The following is a 27,242-nucleotide window of genomic DNA, read 5'->3' as shown; positions in this document are numbered from 1 at the left end:
TTATTAGCCAGAATAAAAAAACGCTTTTATTGTGAAGGCGGCACGCGACCACGCCCTCCACCTGTCGCCATGCACTAGCTGGAAATCCCGATCCAGTGTCTCCATAGTCTGCGGCGCAGTTTAACGCTTCCCTCTGAGAAACTGTGTAAATACTGTGTTGCCAGGTTGGACAGAAATCCACGTCTTAGATGAAACGCGCCCACAGTTTGTATCTGCGGACGAGCAGAAGGATTAGGAGGATAGAAGGAGCCGGATCTGGATTCCGTGAAGCGCACAGGCGTCAGCTGGAACGGATCCGGAGCGACTGTGCTGGAGAAGGAAGTCTGGGAAATCAGTGGATCTTCATGTTGCTAGATGGGCGGCGGCTCATGACGATGGTTTGACGTACATTACGTGATTTTTTCTCTTCTGCCTGGAAGCTGTGGATTTGTGGACCGAGTCCGGGCGCTTCCTCCTCACTGCCAGCGTTGACGGCTGGTCGCTGGGAGTGAATCATCGCTTTCCTCAGCGGGGGGTTCAGGGACGCTGTCATGCGTCTGCGCCCTTAACGCGTCGCCCACGAACCCACGTCTCGGCGCCGAGCGTCCGCTCTGTGACACCGCATAGAAGCGTGGTCGTTCTGGAGCCAGAATGGAGGAAATCCTGCGCAAGCTGCAGAAAGACGCGTCGGGGCACCGGAATAAAGGACTCCGCGATGCCTGCGTCTACGCCTGCGGTGAGTGCTCGCAGGCTGCGTTCACCTATCCTATCCTAATCCCGTAGGCCTCCGTCCAACACAATAACAAGACAACACCACTGGTGATGGAGGTCGCGTCCGCGTCCGCGTCCACGAACAGATGAAAGCTGCGGAATCAAAGCTTCACCTGCTGTGTTCGTCCACCGAGTCAGACTAAATTTCCCGAGTGTCAGATTGTTCTTGAATGCATCACGGTGACTGTTTATTCTTTAGGATGGGTCACACAGTAGCTACCGACAGTGCTCTCAAATAAGCAAGTATAAAATTACCTATTGTACAAACTGCAAGAGAAGAAATGAACCATTGGCAGTAAACAAACCTTCCATCACTATGATATGGGCCGGTTCTGGTTCTAGAATCTGACAAGCAGCTATGTTATTAGAAGATGCTCAACAGCAGGACTCAAGCAGTTTGTGCTTTAAGTCACCTCCACTGATCACAGCAGCGAAGCTGAGCGGGCGTTTCTGCTGAGTCACTACTTCAGCTGCCTGCTGATTGGCCGTGGAGCCTCTGTTCGGAGGCCGGGACGCGTCTGCCACCGGTGTCACAGGTGCAGGGCTGGTTCCTGCTGCGTCAGCGCCGACGGGCCAGTTGACCTTTGAGCGGAGGCCGAGGAAACGGATGCGCGCTGTGCTGGTTGTTGCCCACAGCCAGGACAGCAGCTCGTTTAGAGCCACATGTGCATGAGCTGTAACACACAGCAGAACCGCTGCTCATTAATGCTTCTGTCTTTTTACTGCTTCCAGAAACCCTCGAGTCTCAGAACGGATCCACCGCGCTTTCTCCTTCACAGCTGCGGTAAGTTGAGCTGCTCCTCTTGGTTACTGTTGTCACAGTGCTGAGAGCAGATAAACTCTGGCTTTGAATGAATTTGAATGAGCATGTGATAGTTTGGTCCAGATGTGTCTCCTGCAACGCGAGGAGAGCAGATGTGCTGGTTATCTGTTCCACAGCCAGTGTTGGTGCAGTCCGGTACCAGCAGCCGCGGTTTATTGGATTCTTCAGCACTAAACGGACTGAACTGGTATCAGTGCTCACGGTTAAGTCCGTGTCAACAGAGCTGCTTTTGGGTTGAGGTTCTGGTTGGGGTGAGACAGCCTGAGATCTGTGTCCTACTCACTACAGCTGCTGCCGACGCGGATGACGCTGCTCATTGGGTGAAATATGGATGAAAACGGCTGTAATGTGGGCCGTGCAGAAGCTACATGGAAGAACCAACCTTCAGGAGGTGCCGTTTGCTCTCTCGGGTCCGTTTCGGCTGTGGTGCCGGTTCTCAGCAGCTGAGCACAGATAGGAAACAGGCGTTTCTGCTACTGAGTCCATGCAGCCGGTTGGGGTTTAGTTCTGTCGCTGGGGTTTTCAGGTTCACAGCAGGAGAACTCAGCGGTTCCAGTCCTTTGAAGCCGCTGCTGCATGAATCAGTCCTTACTGTAGGTGGGACCCAATGATGCAAAGCCACGAGAGCCCGACGTGACGGTGGGTCGTGACAGAGGCAGTTCCCACTTCACTTGGGTTTGTCGTTGACGATGTGGAGGCGGAGACGGAGAGCAGACTGAGTGAGTACTGAGCACAGCGTTGTGTTTGCTGCTGTGTTGCAGAGAGCGCTGCCTGCTGCCTCTTCAGATGGCTCTGGAGTCTAAAAACATCAAACTGGGACAGACTGCTCTTACTGGGATGCAGGTAACGAAGCACACTCTCCTCCCCCCTCTGTTTCCGGCTGTGCTTTAACACGGAACACTCCTCCCTCCTCGTTCAGAAGCTGCTGTGTGAGGACCGGTTTGTCGGCGCTGTGGAGGCGGAGGTCCTGCAGAAGCAGCTGCTGAGCCAGATGTTGGAGGCCATCAGAGTCACCCCGTCTCTCCATGAAGACCTGCAGGTGGAGGTCATGAAGGTGAGCTGTGGAGTCTGGGTTCGTATGTGCTTCCCTTTCTTCCACCGTGTGCAGCACATCTCCACTGCCGCTTCTTCTTCGGCATTGATGGTTTCCTCTGTTTGTTTAGCTCACTGATCTTGCCCACTTGTTAAACTGGTCTCATTCTTTTTTTCACGGTGGTAACCTGCTGGTGTCTCCTGTCAGGTCCTGCTGTGCATCACCTACTCACCAAACTTTGACATTAATGGAGACTCCATCCTGCGGATTGCTGAGGTGCAGTAGGGTCCTGAGTCTGTCTGCACGTGGCTTCATCTTCGTGAGACATAAGCGTTTGATGGCATGTTTGCTCCATGCATGTTCACCCCAATCACATAATCATCAGTCAGAACGATGACATGTGGATCCCTGCTGCTTTTATTCATACAGAGCAACACGTTGATGCCGCAGAACGTTGTAAAGCTGAAGAACAGTCAGTGCTGGTCGCTGTGTGTGTGTGTGTGTGTGTGTGTGTGTGTGTGTGTGTGTGTGTGTCTGTGTGTGTGTGTGTGTGTGTGTGTGTGTGTGTCTGTGTGTGTGTGTGTGTCTGTGTGTGTGTGTGTGTGTGTCTGTGTGTGTGTGTGTGTCTGTGTGTGTGTGTGTGTGTGTGGCACCATTACCAGTAATAAACCAGAGCCGGTTCATGATGCAGAGACGGGCGGCGTTCAGGGATTTCAGCCTCAGCAAAGTTCACTTTGATGATGTGAACGTCTGCCCACAGTAGAAGTGAAACAGGGAGCGGAGGCCGATCGGCTGCAGGTGATGACAGCGTTGAGCTGCAGAGCCTTAATGATGCAGATCGTCTCTGATGAGGCCCAGGTGGCGTCAAACAGCCCACAGCTTCATTTTTAATGTGATTAGAACCAAAGTCTTTGTGCTTCTCAGCTCTTTACTGAACTTTAGTATTGACATGCTTCCCTTAAACCCGATCCCTGCCCCCTCCGTTAGTCTGGTCACCATGGGAACACATCACGCCATGGAAACCCCTGAAAGCCTATAAGTCTTCAGTGTCTGTGAGGCCTTCTGTGGTTTGTGCCTCCGTTGTGAAGCCGGGCATGTGTTTGTGCATAGGTGTGTATCGAGACCTACGTGTCCAGCTGTCACCAGCGCAGCATCAACACGGCCGTCAGAGCCACTCTGAGCCAGATCCTGGGAGACCTGACTCTGCAGCTGCGACACAGACAAGAGGTGAGGCACCATTACAGAGATGAGGCAGCTCGACTCGAAGCCCGCTGTAACGAGCTGCTGCGTCTCCTCCTCAGGGCGCAGATGGAGAAGAGGCCAGTGCGCCGCCGCTGCAGAGGAAAGGTACGTCCTCCACATCCACACCACTATTCAACGTGAACGGGAGGGTAAAACAAGCAGACAACCTGTGTGTGTGTGTGTGTGTGTGTGTTACTGTGTGTGTGTGTTACTGTGTGTGTGTGTTACTGTGTGTGTGTGTTACTGTGTGTGTGTGTGTGTGTGTGTGTGTGTGTTACTGTGTGTGTGTGTGTGTGTTACTGTTGGTGTGTGTGTGTGTTACTGTGTGTGTGGTTGTACTGTGTCGTGTGGTGTGTGTTGTGTGTGTTGTGTGTGTGTTGTGGTGTTACTGTGTGTGTGTGCTGGTTACTGTGTGTGGTTGGTGTGTGTGTGGTGGTGTGGTGTGTTTACTGTGCGTGTGTGTGTGCGTGTTCCTGTGTGTGTGTGCGTGTGTGTGTGTGTGTGTGTTACTGTGTGTGTGTGTGTGTTTGTGTGTGTGTGTGTGTGTTACTGTGCGTGTGTGTGCGTGTTCCTGTGTGTGTGTGCGTGTTACTGTGTGTGTGTGCGTGTTACTGTGTGTGTGTGTGTGTGTGTGTGTGTGTGTTACTGTGTGTGTGTGTTACTGTGTGTGTGTGTGTGTGTGTGTGTGTACTGTGCGTGTGTGTGCGTGTTCCTGTGTGTGTGTGTGTGTTACTGTGCGTGTGTGTTACTGTGTGTGTGTGTGTGTGTGTGTGTGTGTGTTACTGTGTGTTCCTGTGTGTGTGTCCGTGTGTGTGTGTGCGTGTTACTGTGTGTGTGTGCGTGTTACTGTGTGTGTGTGTGTGTGTGTGTGTGTGTGTGTTACTGTGCGTGTGTGTGCGTGTTCCTGTGTGTGTGTGTGCGTGTTACTGTGTGTGTGTGTGCGTGTTACTGTGTGTGTGTCCGTGTGTGTGTCTGTGCAGACATTTCTCCCACCAGTCAGGCTCTGTGTGAAGATGTGGTGACGGTTCTGACGGTTTTCTGTGAGAAGCTGGAGTCAGTGGACAGGTGATGAACAGTAACCTGAGCATTCACATGCGTAGATGAATCCAAACTACCTGAACGTGCAGGGATCAGGTGGACCTCGCGGTGACTCTGTGTGTTGTCTATTCTTCAGCCATAACCAGCTCCTGCAGCTGCTCTACCTGGAGAGCATCCTCTCCATGCTCAGCAGCTGTCCACCCACCATGCACCTGTCCAGAGGTTTTACCGAGCTTGTGTGGTGAGAAGTCCCACATTAGTCTGACTGTAATAATGGAATTACTGGATCAGAGGATGTGAATTCATCTTCTAACTGATGATCATCATCATTTGGTTTCTTCAGGAAGCAGCTTTGTCCGTCTCTCGTGGCAATCATGGGAAACCCTGTCAATGACAAAACCATCGCCTCCCACCACAGTCACCTGGTGGCGCCAGAGCGCGAGCGGCTGAGTTTAGGTACCGAGGTTCATGGGACAAACCAGCGGGCGGGTTCTATGCGACGCTGGCCTGAGTCTGATGAAGGAGACGAGTGTGTCTTTCTCTCGGTCAGGAATCGGCCCGGAGGTGGACTCGTGCGCTGGAGGCGTGTCGGATCAGGGCAGGGGGTCCGGCTGCTCGTCCAGCGCCCCGGCCCGCATCGCACCCGTGGTCCGGACAGTGTGCTACATCGCAGCGGAGCTGGTGCGTCTGGTGAGCTGCGTGGAGTCCATGAAACCGGTTCTGCAGTCGCTCTATCACAGGATCCTGCTGTACCCGCCTCCTCAGCACCGGACCGAGGCCATCCGCATCATGAAGGAGGTGGGATGATGCCAGCGTCATTTGAGGCTGTAGTCAGAAGGGCTCCGGTTCTGTGTGACGTCTTACTGATGCGCTTCTAGATTCTGGGCAGCCCTCAGCGGCTCTATGACCTGGCCGGGCCGTGTGTAGCTGAACCCGAAACCCGGAAGCGCTCCTTCTCCAAGAGGAAGTCCCACCTGGACCTGTTGAAGCTGTAAGTGATCTGTTCCACGGCTCCTCGCGGCCCGTCAGGTGTAATGTGTTTCTGCTTCCTCTGGCAGCGTGATGGACGGCATGACGGAGGCCTGCGTGAAGGGCGGCATCGAGGCGTGCTACTCGTCGGTCTCCTGCGCCTGCGCTCTGCTCGGCGCTCTGGATGCGCTGTCCAAGGGCCACGGCCTCCAAGCTGAGCAGGTGCAGTACGCGGCAGACGAGGGCGGGGGGTCACGTCTCCCCTGGCGCTCCAGTAACGCTGCAGCGCTGTTTTCCAGGCACGGCTTCTCCTCCGGCGCCTGGAAAATCTGAAGGATGAGACGGAGTCGACCCGCGAGTCCATGGAGATCAACGAGGCCGACTTCAGGTGGCAGAGACACATCCTGTCCTCTGAGCAGGCTTCCTGGGCCAACGCGGCCGCTGGCGCCGCCGAGCGCAGCCCCGACATTAGCATCAGCATCACCACGGAAACCGGCCACACGACCCTGGAACTGGACGTGGGGGAGCTCGGCCTCGGACTGAACCGCACCACCCCCGAGGAGTGTGGGGAGGACGTCCGGCGCCCCGAGTCTTTACCCTGTGGGGTCCAGGAAGGAAGCAAGCCTGAGCCCGGCCTCGAGCCGGACCACGGGAGCCCCCGGGAGGAGCACGGGGGAGGAGCAGAGAAGCAGAGAGCAGCGGGGGGAGGGGCGGCTCCTCCAGACGTGGTGCAGCGGAGTCATGGCCTGGTCTATCCGGACATCACCAACTTCCTGTCTGTGGAGTCCAGAGCCAGGTCCCACCACGGGCCCGGGTCCCGCTACAGCGAGAGCAACTTCAGGTAGCGCCCAATCAGACGCTCCGAGCGCTCCGTGGTTCTGCCTGAAGTCCACGTAGTAATGTCTCATGTCTTCGCTCAGCACGGAGGAGCAGGACCTGTCCCGCACCGAGTTCGACTCCTGCGACCAGTACTCCATGGCTGCAGAGAAGGACTCGGGCCGCTCCGACGTGTCCGACATCGGCTCTGACAACGTGTCGCTGGCGGACGAGGAGCAGCAGACGCCGCGCGACTGCCCCGGCCACCGCTCGCTGCGAACCGCCGCCCTGTCCTTCAAGCTGCTCCGCAACCAGGAGGCCGACCAGCACAGCGCCAGGCTGTTCGTCCAGGCGCTGGCCGCGCTGCTGCCCCGGCTGCTGGCGCTGCCCACCGCCAGCGAGGTGGACGCCGCGCTGCAGAGCTTCTCCTCCAGCTTCTGCTCGGGGCTGCAGGCGGGTGAGGGAGTGGGTGGGTGAGTGAGAGAGTGGGTGGGTGAGTGGGAGAGTGGGTGAGGGAGTGGGAGAGGGAGTGGGTGGGTGAGTGAGAGAGAGAGTGAGTGAGAGAGTGGGTGAGGGAGTGGGTGAGGGAGTGGATGGGAGAGTGGAGAGTGGGTGGTGGGATTGGTTGTGTGATTGGGAGATTGTGGATGTGGTTGGTGAGTGATTTTAGAGTGTGAGTGTGAGAGAGTGACTGGGTGAGGGGTTAGGTTGCGGATTTGATGGGTTGAGGTGGGTGAGTGAAGATTTGGTATTCATGGGTTATGGGTGAGGATGGTTGAGTGGTTCGTCGGGTGCCTGAGTTGTTTACTTTATTTTGAGTGTTTGGTGAGGGTGTGCTGTGTTCTACGGAGTGGGTTGGTGTGATGTATTGGTGGGTGGGTTGATTAGTGTCCTTGGTGTTATCAGTGTTGAATGCTGTGTCGCTTGGGATGGTTAGACCTGTAGGGTGTTCATTTCTGCTGGTGGGTGATCGTGACGTTGTGTGGTGGCTGTCGTGCGTTCGGGTTTACTCATTTTTTCTTTTTGATGTGAGTGGGTGCGTTTTGCTTGTTTTTGTGATGCGTTAAGTTGTGTGATTTGGCTTTTTTTTTTGTGATCTGTGAGGAGTGACTAGGTGTGAGTTCAGTAGATTTCGCTTTTCTTGGTATTTTTGTTTTCCGTCTGCGTTTGGTTTTTTTTCTTTTTGTCTTAAGGCTTCTGTGGGTGGTAGTGCTGGGTGATCGTTTGTCTATGTGATAGTGTAGTGCTTCGTTGTTGACTGTGATCCGTGGATGTGGGGAGTTGCTCGGAGTTGGTTAGGGTGGTTGAGAGCAGTTGGGTGAGGGAGCATGGGAGAGTATGGTGGGTGAGGGATTGGAGTGGATAAGTGACGGAGATAGAGGTTGGTGGGTGGGTGAGTGGGAGAGTGGGTGAGGGAGTGGGTGGGCTGATGAATGTGGGAGTGGGTGGGAGAGAGAGATGGTGGGTGGGGAGATGGAGGAGTGGGTGAGAGACGTGGTGAGTGAGCAGTGCGTTGAGTGAGAGAGTAGGCTGGGAGTGATGGAGGGGTGAGGTGAGTGGTGGTAGAGTGGGGAGTGGAGTGAGGGGTGGGTGACTGACGGCGGTGAAGAGTTGGGCTTAGGCGAGCGGTATGGAGAGTGGGTGGAGGGACGGCGTGGTAATGATGGAGTTGTGAGGGCGTTGTTTGCATTGAGAGAGTGGGTGAGGGAGTGGGTGGGAGAGTGAGAGGTGGGTGAGGAGTGTGGGAGAGTGAGGAGGAGTGGGGGTGAGGGGGCGAGTGGGTCACGGGTGGATGGGTGTTGGTAGTTGGTGATGAGTGGGTAGGGGTTTGTAGTGGGTGGTGGATGTAGAGTAGGGTATGAGCGGTGGATGGGAGAGCTTGTGATGGGAGATGTGGGTGAGGAGTGAGTGGATAGAGAGTGGGTTGGAGGGAGTGGGTGGGGATTGAGGTGAGAGGTGGGTTGCGTGGTGGGCTAGAGTAGCGCTTGTGACGGGAGTGGTGGTGATGCGGGAGTGTGGGGAGTGATAGTAGGTGGGAGTGAGGAGAAAGTGGTAGGGTGGGTTGAGTGAGATGGAGGGTGGGGTGAGGGAGCGATCGGTGGGAGAGTGGGTGGGAGAGTGGGTGAGGGAGGTGAGGTTTGAGGGGGGTGGAGGCGGTTGGATGGGGAGTGGAGGAGATGGGTGGTGAGTGGAGAGTGTGTGGGGGCGAGTGAGTGGACGGGTGAGTGAGAGAGTGGGTGAGAGGGTGAGACAGTGAGTGGGTAGGATGAGTGGTCGGAGGGTGTGGATTTTGAGAGTGGGTGCCCAGTAAATGGTTCCATGGTCAGTAGAACGGTGGTTGAGGGAAGGGTTGTATTTAAGTGGGTGAGTTGAGTGGTGTGGCTCAGAAGTGCATTGGGTCAGACGTGTAGATTAGTGGTGAGGGAGTGGGTGGTAGAGTGAGGAGTTTGGTACGGAGGCCTCAGTTCATGTGGAAGTAGAGAGGTGGGGTGTGTGATTGTGTTGTGTGTGGTGGTGAGGTGTGTTGTGGTGTTTGAGTGCGTGGGTTTTACACGTGAGGTGAGGTAGTTGTATTGGCTGCTTGTGGTAGTGTTGGCGTGGTGTGTGTTGTGCTGTTGGTTGTGTGTGTGACTGGTGGTTAACGTTTTTTGTGGTTTGCTTTGATGTGTTGAAATGTGTTGTTGTTGTACGTGTTTGAGGTTGTTTTGTTTCGTTGTGATACGGTTGGGGTGTGGTAGAAGATGCAGACATGTTGGCGGAGCGAGGATGCGGACTGTCGCTGAGGTGGGTGTAAGCGCTGAGCAGTGAGGAGTTGCGTGGCAGTGAAAAGCGTTTCAGGTTGGCAGTTATTCTAAGTTCGGAGGAGCCCCAGACTTCTCAATGGCAGAAAGACATGTTGTATGTTTTGTTACAAGTTGTTGGCGCTATTGAAATGAGTTTGGTTCGGATAGTCAAGGTCAGACGATTCGCCTTGTTGATGGCTAAGGAGCATATGACGAGCCTTCCTGAATACGTGTGTGTGTGTGGGTGGGGTGCGTTGGTTTGCGTGCGTGGGGGTACCGGTTGTGTGGGTTTGTGTAGGGTGTGCTGTTGTGGTGGTGTGTGGTGTGACGTAGGTCCCGTTTGTTGGGGTTTTCTTGGTCCGGTTTGAGTTTTTGTTCTTGCTTACAACACATATAGGAACAGCTCGTCTTCTTAACGTCAGTCGTGAACCAAGCCTTCCAGTATTGGGAGCCAGGCTGTTCCTCGCGGACAGTTTTGTTTTGTTTCCCAGTGACCTGATAAGGTGGAATTCAGCTCACTTCCCCAACTTACAGCTGTGTACCACTGGCACTTAAAGGGGCTGAGTCTGGTATATATTAAACTTACGATTTCACGCGTGGACCTGGTAAATCCCCACCGTGACATTAGCACTCAAACGCTTCACGGCTCAGACTGGCTGTTCTTCGTCCTCCCCTCTATTTCTCGTCCCCTCTCTTCGTCCTCCCCTCTCTTCATCCTCTCCTCTATTTATCGTCCCCTCTCTTCGTCGTCCCCTCTCTTCGTCCTCCCCTCTCTTCGTCCTCCCCTCTCTTCGTCGTCCCCTCTCTTCGTCGTCCCCTCTCTTCGTCCTCCCCTCTCTTCGCCTTCCCCCTCTTCGTCCTCCTCCTCTTCTCGTCCCCCCCCCCTTCATCCTCCCCTTCGTCTCGCTTCTTTCTCTCCCCTCTCTTTCGTCCTCCCCTCTCTTATCGTCCCCCTCTCTATTTCCTCCTTCTCCGTACTCCCTCTCTTCGTCCTCCCCCCTCTCTCCTTCGGCCTCTCCCTTTATCTCCTTCGCTCTTCTTGTTCCCCTCCTCTTCGTCCTCTATCCTCTATTTATCGTCCCCTCGCGTCCTCCTGTCTTCGGTCGCCTCTCTTACGCCTCTCTGTCGCCTCCCCTCTCGTCCTCCCCGTCTCTCTCCTCTCTATTATCGTCCCCCTTCTCTTCGTCTCCTCCCTCTTCTTCGTTCCCCCCTCTCTTCGTCGTCCCCCCTCCTTCGGTCCTCCCCCTCTCTTCCGTCCTACCCCTCTATTTCTTTCTCGTCCCTCTCTCGTCCTCCCCTCTCTTCGTCCTCCCTCTCTCGCTGCCCCTCTCTCGTCCCTCCCCCTCTTCGCCTCACCACTCTCTTTTCCCGTCCTCCCCTCTATTTATCCTCCCCTCTCTTCGTCCTCCCCTCTCTTTCTCTCGTCCTCCCCCTCTTCGGTGGCTCTCCCTCTCTCTTCGTCTCTCCCTCGTATTTCTTGTCCCCTCTCTCTTGGTCGTCCCTCTCTTCGTCCTCACCCTCTATTTTATCTCCCTCTCTTCGTCTCCCTCCTCCTCTCTTCGTCTCCCCCTCTATTTTATCGTCCCGTCTCTTCGTCCTCCCCTCTCTTTGTCCTCCCCTCTCTTCGTCCTCCCCTCTATTTCTCGTCCCCTCTCTTCGTCGTCCCCTCTCTTCGTCGTCCCCTCTCTTCGTCCTCCCCTCTCTTCGTCCTCCCCCCTCTTCGTCCTCCCCTCTCTTCGTCCTCCCCTCTATTTCTTGTCCCCTCTCTTTGTCGTCCCCTCTCTTCGTCCTCCCCTCTATTTATCGTCCCCCTCTTCTTTCCTCGCCGCCTTCGTTCTTCCTCCCCTCTCTCTTCGTCCTCCTCCCTCTCTTTAATCTGTCCCCCGTCTCTTCTATCCTCCCCTCTCTTATTTCCTCCCTCTCTCGTCCTCCCCTCTATTTCTCGTCCCCTCTCTTCGTCCTCCCCTCTCTTCGTCCTCCCCCCTCTCTTCGTCCTCCCCTCTCTTCGTCCTCCCCTCTATTTATCGTCCCCTCTCTTCGTCCTCCCCTCTCTTCGTCCTCCCCTCTCTTCGTCCTCCCCTCTCTTCGTCCTCCCCTCTCCTCTTATTCGTCCCCTCCTCTTCGTCCTCTCCCTCCTCTTTTTTCCTCCCCCCCTCTCTTCGTCCTCCCCTCTCTTCGTCCTCCCCTCTCTTCGTCCTCCCCTCTCTTCGTCCTCCCCTCTATTTATCGTCCCCTCTCTTCGTCCTCCCCTCTCTTCGTCCTCCCCTCTCTTCGTCCTCCCCTCTATTTCTCGTCCCCTCTCTTCGTCCTCCCCTCTCTTCGTCGTCCCCTCTCTTCGTCCTCCCCTCTCTTCATCGTCCCTGTGCTGGTGTCGGCCCGTTTCCAGGTGGGGTCCACTCTCCCGGCTTCGAGGCCGGCGACACCCTGAGCTGTCAGTCGCTGATGAACGCGGACGGCCTCTACCTGGTGTCTTACTACGCTCTGCTGCTCAACCTCAAACTCTGCTGCTGCGACTTCTACCGGCGCCGGACCCTCACGCCCGCGCTCAGCCCGGTCAGCCGTCCTCACTCAGGCTCTTCTCTCAGCTCAAAGCTCAGGCTCAGCTCAGACTCATTGTGTGTGTTTATATCCCACTGATGTTGCAGAAGGACTTTGTGCGTCTGAGCCAGAGCAGCGGCCTCCGAGTGGTTCTGTCTGAGGCCTGGATGGAGGAGCTGTACCAGCAGGTGTTGGAGCGCAGCCTGCTGGCCGACGCCGGCTACTGGGGCTCGCCGGAGGACCGCGCGCTGCCGCTCATCACCATGCTGACGGGTACGGCCCCTCCTCCGCAGTCACTTCCTCCCTTTGCTGAGCCGGTAGAACTTCCTGTCGTGCTCCTCTCTCAGACATCGACGGTCTGGGCAGCAGTGCGATTGGAGGTCAGATGATCAGGAGGACGTCCAGCCAGTCGCCGCTCAGCTGGGACAAAGCCAGCAGCGACGCAGCGCTCGCAGGTCAGTGGCTCAGGTTTACATTGAATTTTGGTGTTTTAAGTTTGGAATGTTTTTATAAAAAATAATTAAAAAAATGCAAGAGAGAGGAAAAACCAAAAGCTAAGAGGAAGCACAGAAGTGGAGGCAGGGGAGAGATGGAGAATGAGTCAGGGACCACCTGCGCTGCTGCTCCCCACGGAGGAGGAAAGGCCAGCGTTGCCATGGTAACCGCTGCTGAGTCACAGCCGATGACCAGCTGTTTGTGCGTGTGCAGCATTGCTGCTCCTGTTGGCAGCATCACCACTTGCTGTGTAAACACTGAAACTGCTGAGCTAATGAAAGTCAATCGTGGAGGAATGAGTCTGAACTGTTTCTGTTTGTGGATTAATTCAGCCTCCGCTTCGCTCTAGCTTTTCCACCAGTGAGTGCTTTTAAACAGGCCCCTGTGACGTGTTCCTCAGGAGCTGCCTTCTCGCGCTTCATCCTCACCGGCGTGTGGAAGAACCTGATCGACGTGCTGTCCACGCCGCTGACGGGCCGCATGGCAGGGAGCTCCAAGGGCCTGGCCTTCATCCTGGGAGCTGAGGGCGTGAAGGAGCAGAGCCAGAGGGAAAGAGACGCCATCTGCCTGAGTCTGGACGGGCTGCGCAAAGCCGCGGCGCTCAGCTGTGCCCTGGGTGGGTCCAAACACGGCCGATCCCTGCAGGCAGCCCTGAAAACACAGAGGTCAAAGGTCGGGGCCCTGGAGCCACAACAGACTGTGCAGTTTTTATTTTCAGCAGCCAGTCAGACTCACACCCGTCACTTTGGTTGACTCAAACTCTGACACTAAGTGCTTTGATCCAAACGGGACCAGAGCGAATCGTAGCCTCATAGCAGAGCAGGACCCACGACGGGCTTCAGCAGGTTGACACGGCTCAGCTTATTGTAGATGAGAAAAGCATCTGTCCTAAACAAACCCGTAAACACTCCCTTCCACAAACACAAAGTCCACTGGAGCAAAGCACAGAAGCTCTAATAGTTGTTTCTGTGCAGGTGAATGAAAAGAGGGTTGAGTCAAGGTTGAAAGAACTGATCCTCAGCGAGTGCATGTGTGTGTGTCTGTCAGGTGTCGCCGCCAACTGTGCGTCAGCTTTAGCCCAGATGGCTGCAGCCTCCTGTGTGCAGGAGGAGAAGGAGGCAGGCGGGTGGGCCGACGCCCCAATTTCTATCCAGTTGTCCACACACCCCGCTTCTGCTGATAACAAGACACAGCCAGGCTCTAAAGGCCATTATCCACTAGACCAATGGGGCGTTAGCCGCCGAATCTTGTCTTGCTTCCCCCTGCGGTCCGTGAGGAGTGGATAGGAACGGGGATGTAAGGGGACTTTTCAACCACAGACGTGTAATTTGTTTTCCGACGGTATCTTGAGAGGGGTAGGTGGGGCGTAACTTAGGAACAGTGGGAGGACAGAGCCTTCTGTGGAGTATTGTTTTATCGTCCTGGTATCCAACTTCCACGTAGGTGTGCATCTTATTCCACCTTGACCCTTTCTATCCTTACTAGATTTGAGTACCATTGAAGCAAAGTTAGAGGTTAGTGAGGGTAGAGGTAGTGGTTATACTAGGGACGGCCTCATGCTTATGAAAGGGGCATAATGGGCTTTTGCTTGTCGGGTCGAACAGTTCGAATCGTGGAGTCCTACGGTTATACGAGGACCGGTAGTTGACAGCAAGTGTTACAGTAAAGGAGGCCTTGACCCATGTAGAGTGCTTTTTTCCGGTTTTCGCTCCCTCGTGGGGCGGTCCTTCGCCCACACAAGGGGTGTTTGTTTCTTTCTCGTGGGGTGTTCCCATCCCGCCCGGCCCTGCGGTAAGGAGATGGGAAGGTCGTGATGGGGTACAGAAGGGGCCTCAAGAAAAGAGGGTCCTTCTTTGCCTCCGCAATGTTAATGTTGGTGTTCCTGAGATAAGCAGGTGGTTTCCCCCACCGGGTGTCGGAGGCGGGGCGAACGTTCGGAAACAGATGTAAGAGGGTGGGCTAGTTCGACGAAAGGTCAATCGGAGATAAGTCCGGGTCCGAGGGAAGGATTTCCTAATTTTCCTTGGGGTGGGGGGTAGTGAAGAGCGATCCGGGGGGGGAGTCGAAACTTTGTTGATCCTGGCCTTGATCTGTACGTCTTTAATGAAGGGATTATTCCCGAGCGCCAGCGTCAAAAGAAAAGGAAAAGGGGACCCGAGATGAAAGAGATAGAGGGGTAATAAAATCCTCTGGGGGAGATGGTGAAAGAGAATGTGGAAGGGGAATCGAGGGAATAAGTTGGAAGGAGGAGGTGGAGAGATGGATATAAATAAGGAGGTAGGCTATGGGAGGTAGGGGAGGAAAGAAGACTGGTCCGGGAGAAGCGGGGTGGGACCTTTTCGCTTCAATCAAACACCACCCCCTAGGCCTGGTTCCCAGTTACTAAAGGAATCCTAAGCCGAATGGAGCCATGGTAGAAGGTGGGGGCGGTACTACCGTGCATCACCTACAAAGCCAGCTTATTCTGCCCGGCGGAGTAAACCGAATGCGACATAGGGCCTGGAGGCGGGCCGGGGTGAGGGTGTGGGGGGGATGAATAGATGAGGGAGGGGGGAGTATGTCATGTGAGTTTGCTACGTTGTGGAAAATAAGAGGGTGGGGGGAGGGAAGGTCAAAGGTTGAAGGTCCGTTCCCACAAGGAGTCTAGTAGTCCCGGGAGGGGACAAACCCTAGGGGAATATGGGAGGGGAAGGGGGGAAAGATGTAAAGAAGTGGTCTCGGTCTAGCAGCACCCACTGCAAGCAAGAACAAAGTCCTCTCCTTCTCTCCTATTTCGGTCAAGATGGGCAGACTATAGGGGGAAGTGGGGGAAGGTTGTCCAGAAGTACGAGGAGCGGAGGAAAAGTGTCTCGAATCTGAAATAGGAGGTCGTCTAGAAGGGAACAAAGTGTTCTGGAATTTCAGGGGGATGGAGTCAAGGGGGAGAGTGTAAATGAGGGGGTTATGTGGTTGACTGGTTTTGGAGAAGGGCAGGTAACTGCGAATCCCCCTTAGCGACGGGGGAGAATTAAGGTTCGGGGGGATCGTTGTCGCGCCTATGAAGCATATAAGGTGCGCGCTACGACGTCTCAGGTGCCTCCTCTCCCTCCTTCTTGCCTTCTTCTCCCCTGATGTTAAATCTGTATAATCTCGATTCTGTCTATCTCATGGTACTGGAAAGCTGGACGAGCATACCTGGGGAGACCTACCGCTGCTTCCGTCTGCTCGAAGGGGGAACACGACCTGTCTTGCCGTCATTCTACTTTTTCATACAACTCAACTTTGAGCCCTCGGATACTGGTTGTGAGAAATGAAATTTCCCAGTGAAACACGTGTAGGAGGAGGGGGGAGGTCGAGCATTTGGGTGTTATAATGGGAGAAAGGAGGGGAATACCGAGGATGAACGGGTAACATGATATCAGAATAGTTGGGATTGTAGGGGGATGCGAGAGGAGAAAAGAGCCTCTTGTATTCGGCAAGACGCCGGGTTTAGAGTTGGCGATACCACGGTAGTATCTTCTTGATCTTAACTTCTCTCCTTCCTTTCTTTTTCTCGTTGTCTTGGTCGCTGGGGCTTACCTAACAATGGCTTTCCCCTTCATGCAGGGATCAGCGCTGCCAAGGCCGTGTGCACGCTGTCCACACAGGCTGACAGGTAGGACTGAGCCATAGCTTCAAACCTGCGGACGTGTTAATGAGTAATAACTGATGATCTGTGACCAGCTGAGGTCTGTTTACGTCATTAAACAACAAAACACTAATACTAACATTTGCTCTTGGTGGGATGTTTTCTAAAATCCAATTAAATTGAAGGTAACTTTAAGTTGCACTACTACAAATAGTACGTGCTTGTAATTACAGCGCAGTGGTTCAGTGCTCCACCAGGTGGCAGCAGTTAAAGAAGCATGGATTTATTAAGACGTGCAGATGTTTAAGTTCATTCCCTGGCAACACACACACACACACACACACACACACACGCACACACACACACACACAATAAGCACACACACACACACAATAAGCACACACACACACACGCACACACACACACACACACACACACACACACAAACACACACACACACACACACACACACAATAAGCACACACACACACACACACACACACAATAAGCACACACACACACACACACACACACAATAAGCACACACACACACACACACACACACACAATAAGCACACACACACACACGTGTGTGTGTGTGTGTGTGCTTATTCCAAGGATCATCTCTTGCGTAACCAGTTATTTAGGCTGCTTTTAGGAGCAAAAAATGTTCCTACTGATCTCTGCGAACAGATGGACTGAGCACATTTACAAGCTGGAAGTGGTGCCAGAACATAGTAAATACGCTGCAGCGCTGCGGTCGGCCTGCAGCAGCAGGCAGCGGTGCAGTGAAATGTGTGTGTTCCAGGTTGTTTGAAGAAGCTGCCACCAAGCTGAACCTGGTGGGTCTGGTCGGGTTCCTGCAGCAGCTCAGGAAAGCTTCGCAGTCGCAGCTGTTTGACTGTGTGACTGAGACTGGAGACTATTCGCTGGTGATGCCAGGTACGCACCATGCACTCCCTCCTCCAGACCCCTAAAGGATTTGGGTTTAGCACAAATCTAAATCCCTCAACGCATGCTGCGATCATCTGGCCATCGAAACATGATGTTCCCTTGTTGTTGTTCTGAAGTAAAAAGATAATGTGATAAAATAACATAAAATGATTAAATAATGTGAAAGAAGAAAGCTTTATTTGTGCTAACGTCTGATGCTGATTTCTGACCGATGGCTCTGACCCGCTGCCCCTGCAGGAGAGGCCAAGTCCACGCTGGAGCGCCGCTGCCCTCTCCACCTCTTCCGTCTGGGCGAAGCCATGCTGAGGATTGTGAGGAACAAGAAGCGCCCTGCGCTCCACATGATGCGCGCCTGGAGCGTGGTGGGGCCGCACCTGGCGGAGGTGGGCTCGGCCGCGGCGCTCAGTCGTGAAGCACGCGCTGCAGACTCACTGAAGTTCCTCTGTTTTCAGGCTGCGTGTCACAAAGAGCGACATGTTTCCCAGAAGGCCGTGTCCTTCATCCACGACATTCTGACGGAGGTGCTGATGAGCTGGGCCGAGCTGCCACACTTCCGCTTCAACGAGGCCTTGTTCAGGCCCTTCGAGCACATCATGCAGCTGGAGCTGTGCGATGAGGACGTGCAGGACCAGGTGAGCTTTTGACACTCGGCAGATCTCTGTCTCCTGAGTCATGAACCGCTGCTCACCTCCCTGCGGCTTCCTGCAGGTGATAACATCCATCGGGGAGCTGGTGGAGATGTGCTCTCCTCAGATTCTGTCCGGATGGAGGACTCTGTTCAGCGCTCTGAGAACAGTCCACAGCAGCAAAACCGATGCCAAAGACTACCTGCTGGGAGAGTACTCCATGGGTACGAGCCCCTTCAGCTTCGCTGTCTTTTGTGTTACACTTTAATGTTTTCTACATATCTCGTCTCCTCTCTTCCTCCGTCCTTTCCTTGCTTCCTTGTTCCCTCCTTCCCTGCAGGGAAGTCCCAGGCCCCGGTGTTCGACGTCTTTGAGGCTTTTATCAACACAGACAACATCCAGGTTTTTGCCAACGCAGCCACAGACTACATCATGTGCCTCATGAAGTTCATTAAAGGCTTAGGTTTGTGGAATCTGCATTTAACTGGGTTTGATGTAAAACCTATGATATGATATGAATTGTGTGAGTCACTACTTGCAGCGGATGTGTGGAAACCTGGGTTGGTTTTTCTCATGCAAATGGTAGACCTAAAAAGACCTAAAATGCCCGAGTGTCTGATGTGTGTAGGAGAGGTGGACTATAAAGAGATCGGAGACTGCGTCCACGCGTCGGCCTACAGCTCCACCGACCTCTGCCTCCCTGCGCTCGACTACCTCCGTAAATGTTCCCAGGTAGGAACCGGAAGCTGACACAGAGGACCAAATACCTGAGTTTGCTGTTGGCCGTGACCCAGCGACGCTTTGCCCTGTCCCACTCTCAGCTGCTGGCTAAGATCTACAAGATGCCGTCCAAGCCGGTGTTCCTGGGGGCCCGGCTGGCCAGCCTGCCCGCGAGGTCGCAGGAGCGCTCCATCAGCAGCGAGGACGGGATGGACTGTGTCCTCCAGGAGTTTGACGACGACACGGGTAAAGGCGGCGTTTTCACCTTCGCTGTGAGCCGCCCCTGCCTCACTCTCTGTCCTGCAGGTCTCATCCAGGTGTGGATTCTGCTGCTGGAGCAGCTGACGGCAGCAGTGTCCAACTGCCCCCGCCAGCACCAGCCTCCGACCCTGGAGCTGCTCTTCACTCTGCTCAGGGAGGTCACCAACGTGCCAGGTAGGCTACGAGGGAGGCCAGGGTCCAGCTGGAGGACACGGCTCTAACGTGGGCTCCTCCCTCCAGGTCCCGGCTTCGCCATCTTCTGCGTCATCCAGCTGCTGCTTCCTGTGATGTCACTGTGGCTGCAGCGGAGCCACGGAGACCACTCCTACTGGGATGTGGCGGCGGCGAACTTCAAACACGCCATCGGCCTGTCGTGTGAGCTGGTGGTGGAGCACGTCAACAGTTTCATTCGCTCAGGTGACAGGCGGCTGCTTGTGTGTTCACCGGTCTTTGTTAGAAAAGGTGCAGTTTGTATTTGTCACCAGATGCAGATTAGTGGCTGTTGTTTGTGTGCAGTCAGTTCTCGTGTCTCGGAGGGAAGTGGAGCGCGGCTGACGAGCTGCCGTTCTTCTCTTTAGCCAGATTAAAGCCACACGTGCTGATCCGTGTTTGTGCCTCCACTTCTGCAGATATTGGCTACGAGTCTCTCATCAACCTGATGCTGAAGGATCTGTTCAAGCTGCTGGTGGCCTGTGTGTCTGAACCTGCAGAGACCATCTCCAGAGTGGGCTGCTCCTGCATCAGGTGCTCGTCCACACACATCCATACACATCCACACATGAGCCACTTCAACCTGTCGGTCGTAACGTGTGGAACTGGTTGATTTCAATTGTCTGCTGGTCTCCTCAGGTACGTGTTGGTCACGGTGGGGCCCGGTTTCACGGAGGAGATGTGGAGGTTGGCCTGCTGCGCCCTGCAGGACGCCTTCTCCGCTACGCTGGAGCCTGTTAAGGTGCCAGTATGAGTCTGGCTGAGTCTCGCCCAGCGAGCAGGCCGGGAGTCAAACCGCCGGCCCTTCGCATGTTGAAATGCTGCCAACGCAATAAGCATGACAAGCCCAGTTAACCTCACCAGGCTCCTCACTGTGTCAGCGCTCTTCCAGCTGTTTCTCTCTATTAAACTGATTAAATTGGGAGGAGAAAATGCTGCTTCAAAGCTTCTGCAGTTAACCCAAATCCATCTGATGACCACAGCTGGATTTTCAGAGGTGCTGCAGTTGGACTCATACTGGTCCCTTGTGTCTCTGCTTCAATCTGCCACGAGTGTTTGACTGTTTACAAGGACCAGGGGCAAGTATCTGAGTCTGGCTGAGCCAGCGCTGGTACCTTTGCCTGCTGGTCTCCGGTCCGGCCCAGCAGAGGTCACCGGACCCCGGCCCGGCTCGTTTATCAGTGGATTCTGTGGCCGCTGCCAGACTGACTGCAGCTAAGCAGCTTTACAGCTTAGAGCCACATCTGTGTGTGTCAGAGAGGGAGATGTGGTGATGATGGTGATCCTATCACCGCTGGCAGAATGCTGTAGCTTTAAACCTTCAGCATCCAAATGAATAGTTGTTATTACATAGACGAACAAACTGGTTCTCAGTGTAAAGGCTGTGAAGCAGAGTCAGCATTAGGGATTAACGCCTTGCTCAAGAGCACTGCCCTATTCAGTCTAAGCGTTGGGCTGAGTTCATTGGTAAATAAATGAAACATTCGTATGATTTCATGCAAAGCTGCTCCTTTAGTTTTCTCTCACTCAGGTTTTCCTTGGTGCTTCTTCTCTCTGCAGAACCTTCTCGCCTGCTTCCACAGCGGCTCAGACAGCTTTTCTGGAGACGCCTGTGAGGTGAAGGTGGCGGCTCCATCCCACTCCCCTTCGGCCGAAGCAGAGTACTGGAGGATCAAAGCTATGGCTCAGCAGGTGAGCGAGTGACGGGTGAAGGATGAGCCCTGAAACGCTGTGCAGGCTGTGCAGCTGTCTGCGTCTGTGTCCCAGGTCTTCATGCTGGACACGCAGTGTTCCCCGAAGACGCCCAGCAACAAGGACGGCTTCGAACACGCGCAGTCGTGTGTTCTCATCATCGAGCTGCCGTCGGATCAGCAGTCCAACGGACACGCTCAGAGGAGGTGGATGCGTGTGTGATGAGAACTAATAGAGGCGAACACACCTTAACGCCACGTCTAACTGTCTGTTTGTCTTTCTGCTGCGGTGGCTACAGAAAAATAGGGTAAGGCGGCGTGACAGCGTGTGCGTGACAGCGTGTGCGTGACAGCGTGTGCGTGACAGCGTGTGCGTGACAGCGTGTGCGTGACAGCGTGTGCGTGACAGCGTGTGCGTGAGCAGACGCCGGCCGGCGGTGGCTGCAGCTCTGTTAACGTCCTGCTTCTGAAATGCTGCAGGATCCCGTTCCGGACCATCGTGGTGAGCCTGCTGTCCCATCAAGTGCTGCTCCAGAACCTGTCCGACATCCTCCTGGAGGAGTTCGTCAAGCAGCCGGAAGGTCAGGAAAGAGTCACACCCGTGACCTCCGACCCCAGCAGAACCACCGCTGGGTTCCTGCGCTACATCTCGATGAACAATTTAGCCATAATCCTGGACCTGCTGCTGGACTCCTACAGGTGACTGCATTCACTTCCAGAACCTCTGTCTAGTCTGGTCTGTCGTATGACTGTGGCTCCATGGGCTCTTCTGCAGGACAGCACGAGACTTCGACACCCGCCCGGGTCTGAAGTACCTGCTGATGAAGGTGTCGGGTATTTGTGGAGCTGCGAACCTGTACCGGCAGTCTGCTATGAGCTTCAACCTGTACTTCCAGGCGCTGCTGTGCGCCATCCTGGGCCAGACGGACGCTATGACGGCACAGCAGGTACCGAACCGGGCTGACGGTTCCACGGTTCCACCTTTAGCGAGCATCTAGAAACACTGACAGGGACCAAAACTGATCCCAACTCTTTGGTTGTGTTCAGGTGAAGAGGATGCTGTATGAGGAGGAGGAGGGCAGCTCGGACTCGTCTCATCCTGGATCGGCCTCTTCAGAGGATGAAGACATCTTTGAAGAGACAGCTCAGGTGACAGACACGCGGTTTACTCTGCTTTCTGCTTCCCAACAGGAAAAGTGTGTTTTAATATAATAAAAAGCAGAGGAACAATAAGGTAGAGTGAAGATGCCGACACAACAGCAGCTAAACTAAAGCTTTCTGGATTAGACCTCATCCATGTCATTTCCTCTATTGGTTCCGTTTATCCGAGTCCTGAACTTTTCACCTCCTGGTGGAACCATGGCGCTTCTCAGTGTTTGACCGTCCTCCTCGCTCCGTCCCGGCAGGTCAGCCCCCCCCGTGGTCGGGAGAAACGCCACCACTGGCGCGCCCCCATCCCGTCGCTCAGCGTGCAGCCGCTGGGCAGCGCCGACTGGGCCTGGCTCGTCAAGCGCCTCTACAAGCTGTGCATGGATCTGTGCAACAGCTACATTCAGATGCACCGGGACCTGGAGAGCACGCTGGAGGAGACGGCGCTGCTGAGGGGACAAGCGGGTGGAGGCGACCACATCTTCTTCCTGCCTCTCTTTCAGTCGGAGGCGTCCACCCCGACGTCGGCGGGCGGGCTCTCTGTGAGGGGGACGCCGTCGGAGGAAGGCGGGTACCGGAGCCAGGCAGCCGACATGAGTGCAGCGTCGCCGGGAGACACCCCCACACCCAGTCCCAGCTTCAGGTCTGTCCTCAGTCCCACCACAAGGTGTCCACAGGAGTCTGTCATAACTGTGGCGTTGTGTCTCCTCACAGCTGCACAGGGAGCCTGCCTCACCACTTCCGGTCCGGAGGAGAAAGGAGAGACTCCAGCATCACGGCGAGCTCGGTCGGAGGAGGAGCTCCGGGGCGGAGAAAGGAATGGTGGGAAAGTGCCGGCAACAAGCTCTACACCATCGCCACAGACAAAACGCTCAGCAAGCTGATGATGGAGTACAAGCGCCGGAAGCAGCAGCAGCAGCAGCCCCAGCAGAGCCACGTCAACCTGTTTATGAAGGAGCAGGGCCGCGCCTCGGCTGCAGCCGCTGGGGAGCGCAGGGGCCCCGCCGAGCCCCAGAGGCCGCTGCAGAGACCGCAGCAGCTGGTGGACCAGCAGGGGCCGCCGCTGAGGCACTCGGTCAGCGCGGGGCCCGAGGTCCTGAGGCAGGAGAAGAGGCCGCGCTCGGGCTCCACCGTCAGCTCCCACAGCATCTCACTGAGGGACTCCGAGGCTCAGATCCAGGTAGGACGCGCTGGGACTCATCCCTGTTCCGCTGGATGATTGGCGCTGACCCGCTGTGTCCCTCTGCAGGCGTGGACCAACATGGTGCTGACGCTCCTCAACCAGGTCCTGCTGCTGTGCGACTCCTCCTTCCTGGCTCTCCAGCCGGCGCTCTACCCCTGCCTCAGCCAGCTCAGCTGCCACGTGAGCGACGCCAGAGTCCGGCAGGCGTTGCGCGAGTGGCTGGGCCGCGTGGGCCGCCTCTACGACATCACGGCGTGAGGCGGGAGGCAGGAGGTGTGAGGCGGGAGGTGGGAGGTGGGAGGTGGGAGGCAGGAGGGAGGAGGCGTGACGCGGGAGGTGGGAGGCAGGAGGCGTGAGGCGTGAGGTGGGAGGTGGGAGGTGGGGAGGCAGGAGGGAGGAGGCGTGACGCGGGAGGCAGGAGGCGTGAGGTGGGAGGCAGGAGGGAGGAGGGAGGAGGCGGGAGGGGACGGCGCTGGAAGTGATTTCCCCTCACATTTCACTCAATGGAAAACGTGTTGTTAAGTTTGAGCACGTGCTGTGACTTCTGGGTATTGTAGTCCACACACGGTTTGTTCCTCACTTCATTGTCACTGCCTGTTGAACCACTGGGATGTTCACATGCAGCTGCTCGTATGAGGCTGGTTCTTCACTGTCTGTTGCTGCTTTGACGCTTTAAATGCAGGTTGAGTCAGTCGTCCTCCTCCGTGTGAGCGTCAGCCCTCGCAGGGTTAAACCTTTGTGTTTAGCAGGTTCATATATTCATGTCAATGTCTAATGATTTAAAAATGCTTTGAGCCTCATGAATCATTGTCTTTAATCATCAGATTAAATCCACTTGATTTTCTTTATATTCAATTTACTGCAAGTCCTTCAAGTTTCATTTCAACATCCAGAAAGGAAAAATAAGACGTTGACCAAACCACCAGACAAACGTTTCCAAAGAGCACAAATCTGATGGCGCATGGATTTTTAATGGAAGGAGTGACTTTTCATTCCTGATTGGCCAAATCAGAAGCATCCTGAAATTGAAGGCTCCATCGAAGACCAGTGAGGCCATAACGGGCCTGTGGGAGGAAGTCGTTCGTTCCTTTGCATCATGTTCAGTTGTCAGACTCGGTCTCATTCTATTATTAATAAACGTGTCTTTTTTTAACCCTTTGTGCCGACATGCGTCCAGATCTGTGTCACTTCCTTATTTCTCTGAATATGTCCAGTGCTGCGTTTATAATCTCGGCCCCCCGTCGTCCCTGACCCGTCCTTGGGGTTCGGGGGTCAGTGGACAGATGTTCATCCATCGTTGTGAGTTTAGTGATGAGTCCGTGATGTGTCTGTGTGACGGTGTCGTGCAGCAGTTCTCCACCAGTGTCGCACTGTGTCTGCTCCTCAGGCTCACATCTGTCCACATCCATGCATGCTGGATGCTCTATAGGGAAACTGGTCCTGATCCGTCCATTGTCGCATTCCGCCAGCGCCTTTAAGTTGTTAATCCTTTGATTGCTTTCTGCCAGTGGAACAGCTTTGTCTCAAGCGCAGCTCTGTGATCATTTACACTCGAGCCGTGAGCAGTGAGTGTCTAATTGTGCTGTTGGGAGATTAAAGGCTCCAGGCAGATGGAGCGGCGCTGACCTACTGTGAGTTGGGCTGTGAACGGAGGAGCGAGCCCTGAACGGCTGCGTGTCTCCTCATGGGTGGACTTCAGAGGGTTTAGCTTTGTGACTGATGGAGTCTGAGGGCGTAGGAGTGAGACAGAACAGCTCTCAAACTGCTGACAAAGCGAGCGAATGACCCAGACACTGACACAGATACGAGGGGGAGAAGCAGCGGACGGAGGGTGAGAGGAGACGCTCTACGAGAATCTACTGGACATGCGTCATCGGCGCCTCTGACGCCTTGTTTTCATATTTATCTGCTTCTTACTTATTCATTTAAATAAACCTCCTAATCCTCACGGCTCCTGTTTAAATCACATTAAATGACATGTTTCTGCGTTTCGTCTTCGGACTTTTGCTCAACTGGAAAGTTTCAACTTTCCCAACCAGAAAAACTGGATCTCCGGACAAGGAGCCAGGGTGTGAACACAACACAGTGCCCACAAACACACATTTCTCAGTGTTTGCCTCCATTTGACTGAGAAAATCTCACTGATGTGCAAATCAGCTGATTCGCCACCACCGGGTTTTCACATCACTAGCAGTTTCCTTGAATGTTCCACCTGAGATCATCTGTGATGTGTAAATGCTTCAACCTGCTCAAAGCTTTTCTCTTCCTGCGTGTGTCTCGTGGTTGTCGTCTTCTCGCTTCCCATTAGCAGCCAATCATTTGTCTTAGTTTTGTGTACTGAAGCCACGGACTCTGCTGGGGTCGTGTTGTGGTGCGTTCAAGGTCCTGACTGTGTCTCATCGTCCTAAAGGTTGTATTGGTGGACGTTCAGATCACTTTCTCGGACTGAGTCATGCAGAAACGGCGTTGTTACTTTTGATGTCTCTGTTTGTTCTGCTCCATTAATTCATCTTCACGCTCAAACAGCTGTGTTGTTGTGCAGCTGTAAATCCTCCCATCAGGACCGGTGACGTGACTCCTCTCAGCTGGACACAAGCTCTGTCTGCTGCCCTCATTTCTTCCCTCCCCTCCTCCCCCACGGCTTTATTTCAGCCTGATCACTTGGTCTCTGCAGCCAGTGTCCCTCGGAGCTGTCAGCAGCCTCGCGCTCGTCTCTCAGACCCTGTGGCCCCCGCCTCCGGCTGGGCTTCGGACCCGCTCCATCATGAGATCTCTGCTGGAGAGCAGCTGGATGAAGTTCGGCCCGGCCGGCCGCGACTCTCTGGACTGGTCGCCCGGCCCATCGGCTCTGCCGTCCTCCGACAGACAGGTACCGGAGAAATTCTCCATCCAAACCATTTGTGATGCAGCTGTGTCTTTATGCAGTCAAACTGGAATATGCAAAGCAGGCGTGGGTTAGAGGCAGCGCTGGAGATGTGACCTCCTAACGTTTGAAGTATTTGAGGCGTTTCTTTTTTACTTGCTTTAAAATTGAGATAGTGTTGCGAAATTTGGGTTGAGTAAATTTTTCATCAAAGACGTCAATGCCACAACCATTCCTGGTTTCCCAGCGTTCGTCCGCATCCCTGAGCCTCAGCGATGGCACAGATTAAACAGGAATGGAGTCATGTTCCAACACTTCTTCAAGGTCAAACCTTGACGTGGTCACAAAGATATGAAATGGAACTCATGACATTTGATTTTTCTGGGATCCTTTGGTAAAATTAACAAACCAATAAATTCTCCTATTAATGTTATCCAAATGACCATGTGTGAGCATCTGGTAACATCTGTGGGCATCTGTCGTCTCTGTGTGACTCGCAGGGCCAGAGCTCAGGTGAAGCCATCTTTACTGCCAGATCCATCACCTACATCACCGTCGCCAGCGTCTCCTTCCTCCTCTTCCTCGTCAGCATCCTGGGCTTCCTGATCTGGCGTCGACGGCGAGGATACAGCCTCAGCGGCAAGCTGGGCCTGGCCAACGTGATCGCCCTGGAGGACCTGCAGGACCCAGAGAGGAACTGCGAGCTGCTGTCGTCCCTCCGGCGCAGCAGGGGGCAGCACCAGCTCCCCAGCTCCAGCTCTGAGCAGGACGTGAGCGACGGCGTGTTCCTCATGGTCTACCTGCCCTCGCCCTACGAACACACGCTCACCAGGATCGCCCGAGCCGCCAGCACCAGCAGCTCTAAGGACATGGAGCTGCTGCCGCCGAGTCCTGGACCCGAGACCGGAGACGGGGACGACAGGTCGAGGCTCAATCACGAGGCATCCGTCAAAGAGGAAGTCAAGAACTGAATGCAAACCTGAGCGGGTCACGAACCCCAGCCTGACGTTCAGCCCTTTGTGTTGATGTGTAGAGACGCTCGGATGCCGGCGAGGAAACAGTTCGGATTCATCTGAGTCAAATCCAGAGCGCATCATCTCTCTACTAATTGACCTTCCTTTACCTTGAACTACCGACCACCAGCGCTTCCAGTTCCAGGAGCGTCCATGAAGCCCGGCGGCTCCTCGCCGAGGTCCTGAGACGAGCTGAGCTTCTGCTGCTTGGCTCGTGTACATTAGACCGAAAGACTGTTTTTTACTACTGTATCTGTAGGAGTCGTATGAGATAATCACAGTCAGGCTTTATTTTTAATATCTCTTTGTATTTAACTCTTATTTGGATGTGTGATATTGGAAACTATTTATTATTTATTCTGTTATATGCAGTAAATATATTTCTTGTGTAGCTAACATCATTGTTAAATAAATAAATAAACGCCTGAGGACTGAGACACGCTGCCTTAATAAAACCAGTCACTTCACCTTTAACACG

General features: G+C 54.5%; 1 protein-coding gene across 1 annotated transcript; it reads left to right on the top strand.

Moving 5' to 3' along the window:
* The first annotated feature begins 112 nt into the window (after positions 1 to 112).
* Positions 113 to 27,199, top strand: arfgef3 (ARFGEF family member 3). Its single transcript, XM_029127078.3, has 43 exons — positions 113 to 715; positions 1,483 to 1,534; positions 2,335 to 2,416; positions 2,493 to 2,627; positions 2,814 to 2,882; positions 3,717 to 3,833; positions 3,908 to 3,953; positions 4,829 to 4,913; positions 5,023 to 5,127; positions 5,230 to 5,342; positions 5,437 to 5,684; positions 5,765 to 5,877; positions 5,945 to 6,077; positions 6,155 to 6,696; positions 6,776 to 7,128; positions 11,841 to 12,007; positions 12,100 to 12,265; positions 12,340 to 12,447; positions 12,888 to 13,103; positions 13,535 to 13,613; positions 16,068 to 16,121; positions 16,903 to 17,036; positions 17,286 to 17,431; positions 17,501 to 17,680; positions 17,757 to 17,898; positions 18,015 to 18,137; positions 18,303 to 18,406; positions 18,496 to 18,640; positions 18,701 to 18,829; positions 18,896 to 19,072; positions 19,285 to 19,399; positions 19,505 to 19,607; positions 20,426 to 20,557; positions 20,633 to 20,763; positions 20,856 to 20,864; positions 21,037 to 21,255; positions 21,332 to 21,503; positions 21,604 to 21,705; positions 21,963 to 22,348; positions 22,420 to 22,885; positions 22,955 to 23,189; positions 23,275 to 25,757; positions 26,252 to 27,199. Exons 1-41 carry the CDS (start codon positions 631 to 633, stop codon positions 23,144 to 23,146), a joined length of 6,375 nt encoding a protein of 2,124 aa, XP_028982911.1. The 5' UTR covers positions 113 to 630; the 3' UTR covers positions 23,147 to 23,189; positions 23,275 to 25,757; positions 26,252 to 27,199.
* The last annotated feature ends 43 nt before the right edge of the window (positions 27,200 to 27,242 follow it).

This window comes from Betta splendens, chromosome 15 (assembly GCF_900634795.4).
Source record: "Betta splendens chromosome 15, fBetSpl5.4, whole genome shotgun sequence".
Classification (NCBI taxonomy): Eukaryota; Metazoa; Chordata; class Actinopteri; order Anabantiformes; family Osphronemidae; genus Betta; species Betta splendens.
The sequence above is the reverse complement of the archived record's forward strand: the minus strand, read 5'-3'. Positions and strand labels throughout refer to the sequence as shown.

Bases quoted from the DNA above. Each gene is read 5' to 3' on its own strand.
- arfgef3 (XM_029127078.3), top strand. From the start codon at position 631: ATGGAGGAAATCCTGCGCAAGCTGCAGAAAGACGCGTCGGGGCACCGG. The intron at 6,697-6,775 runs GTAGCGCCCAAT...GTCTTCGCTCAG, and splicing joins TACAGCGAGAGCAACTTCAG to CACGGAGGAGCAGGACCTGT. The intron at 16,122-16,902 runs GTAGGACTGAGC...TGTGTGTTCCAG, and splicing joins CTGTCCACACAGGCTGACAG to GTTGTTTGAAGAAGCTGCCA.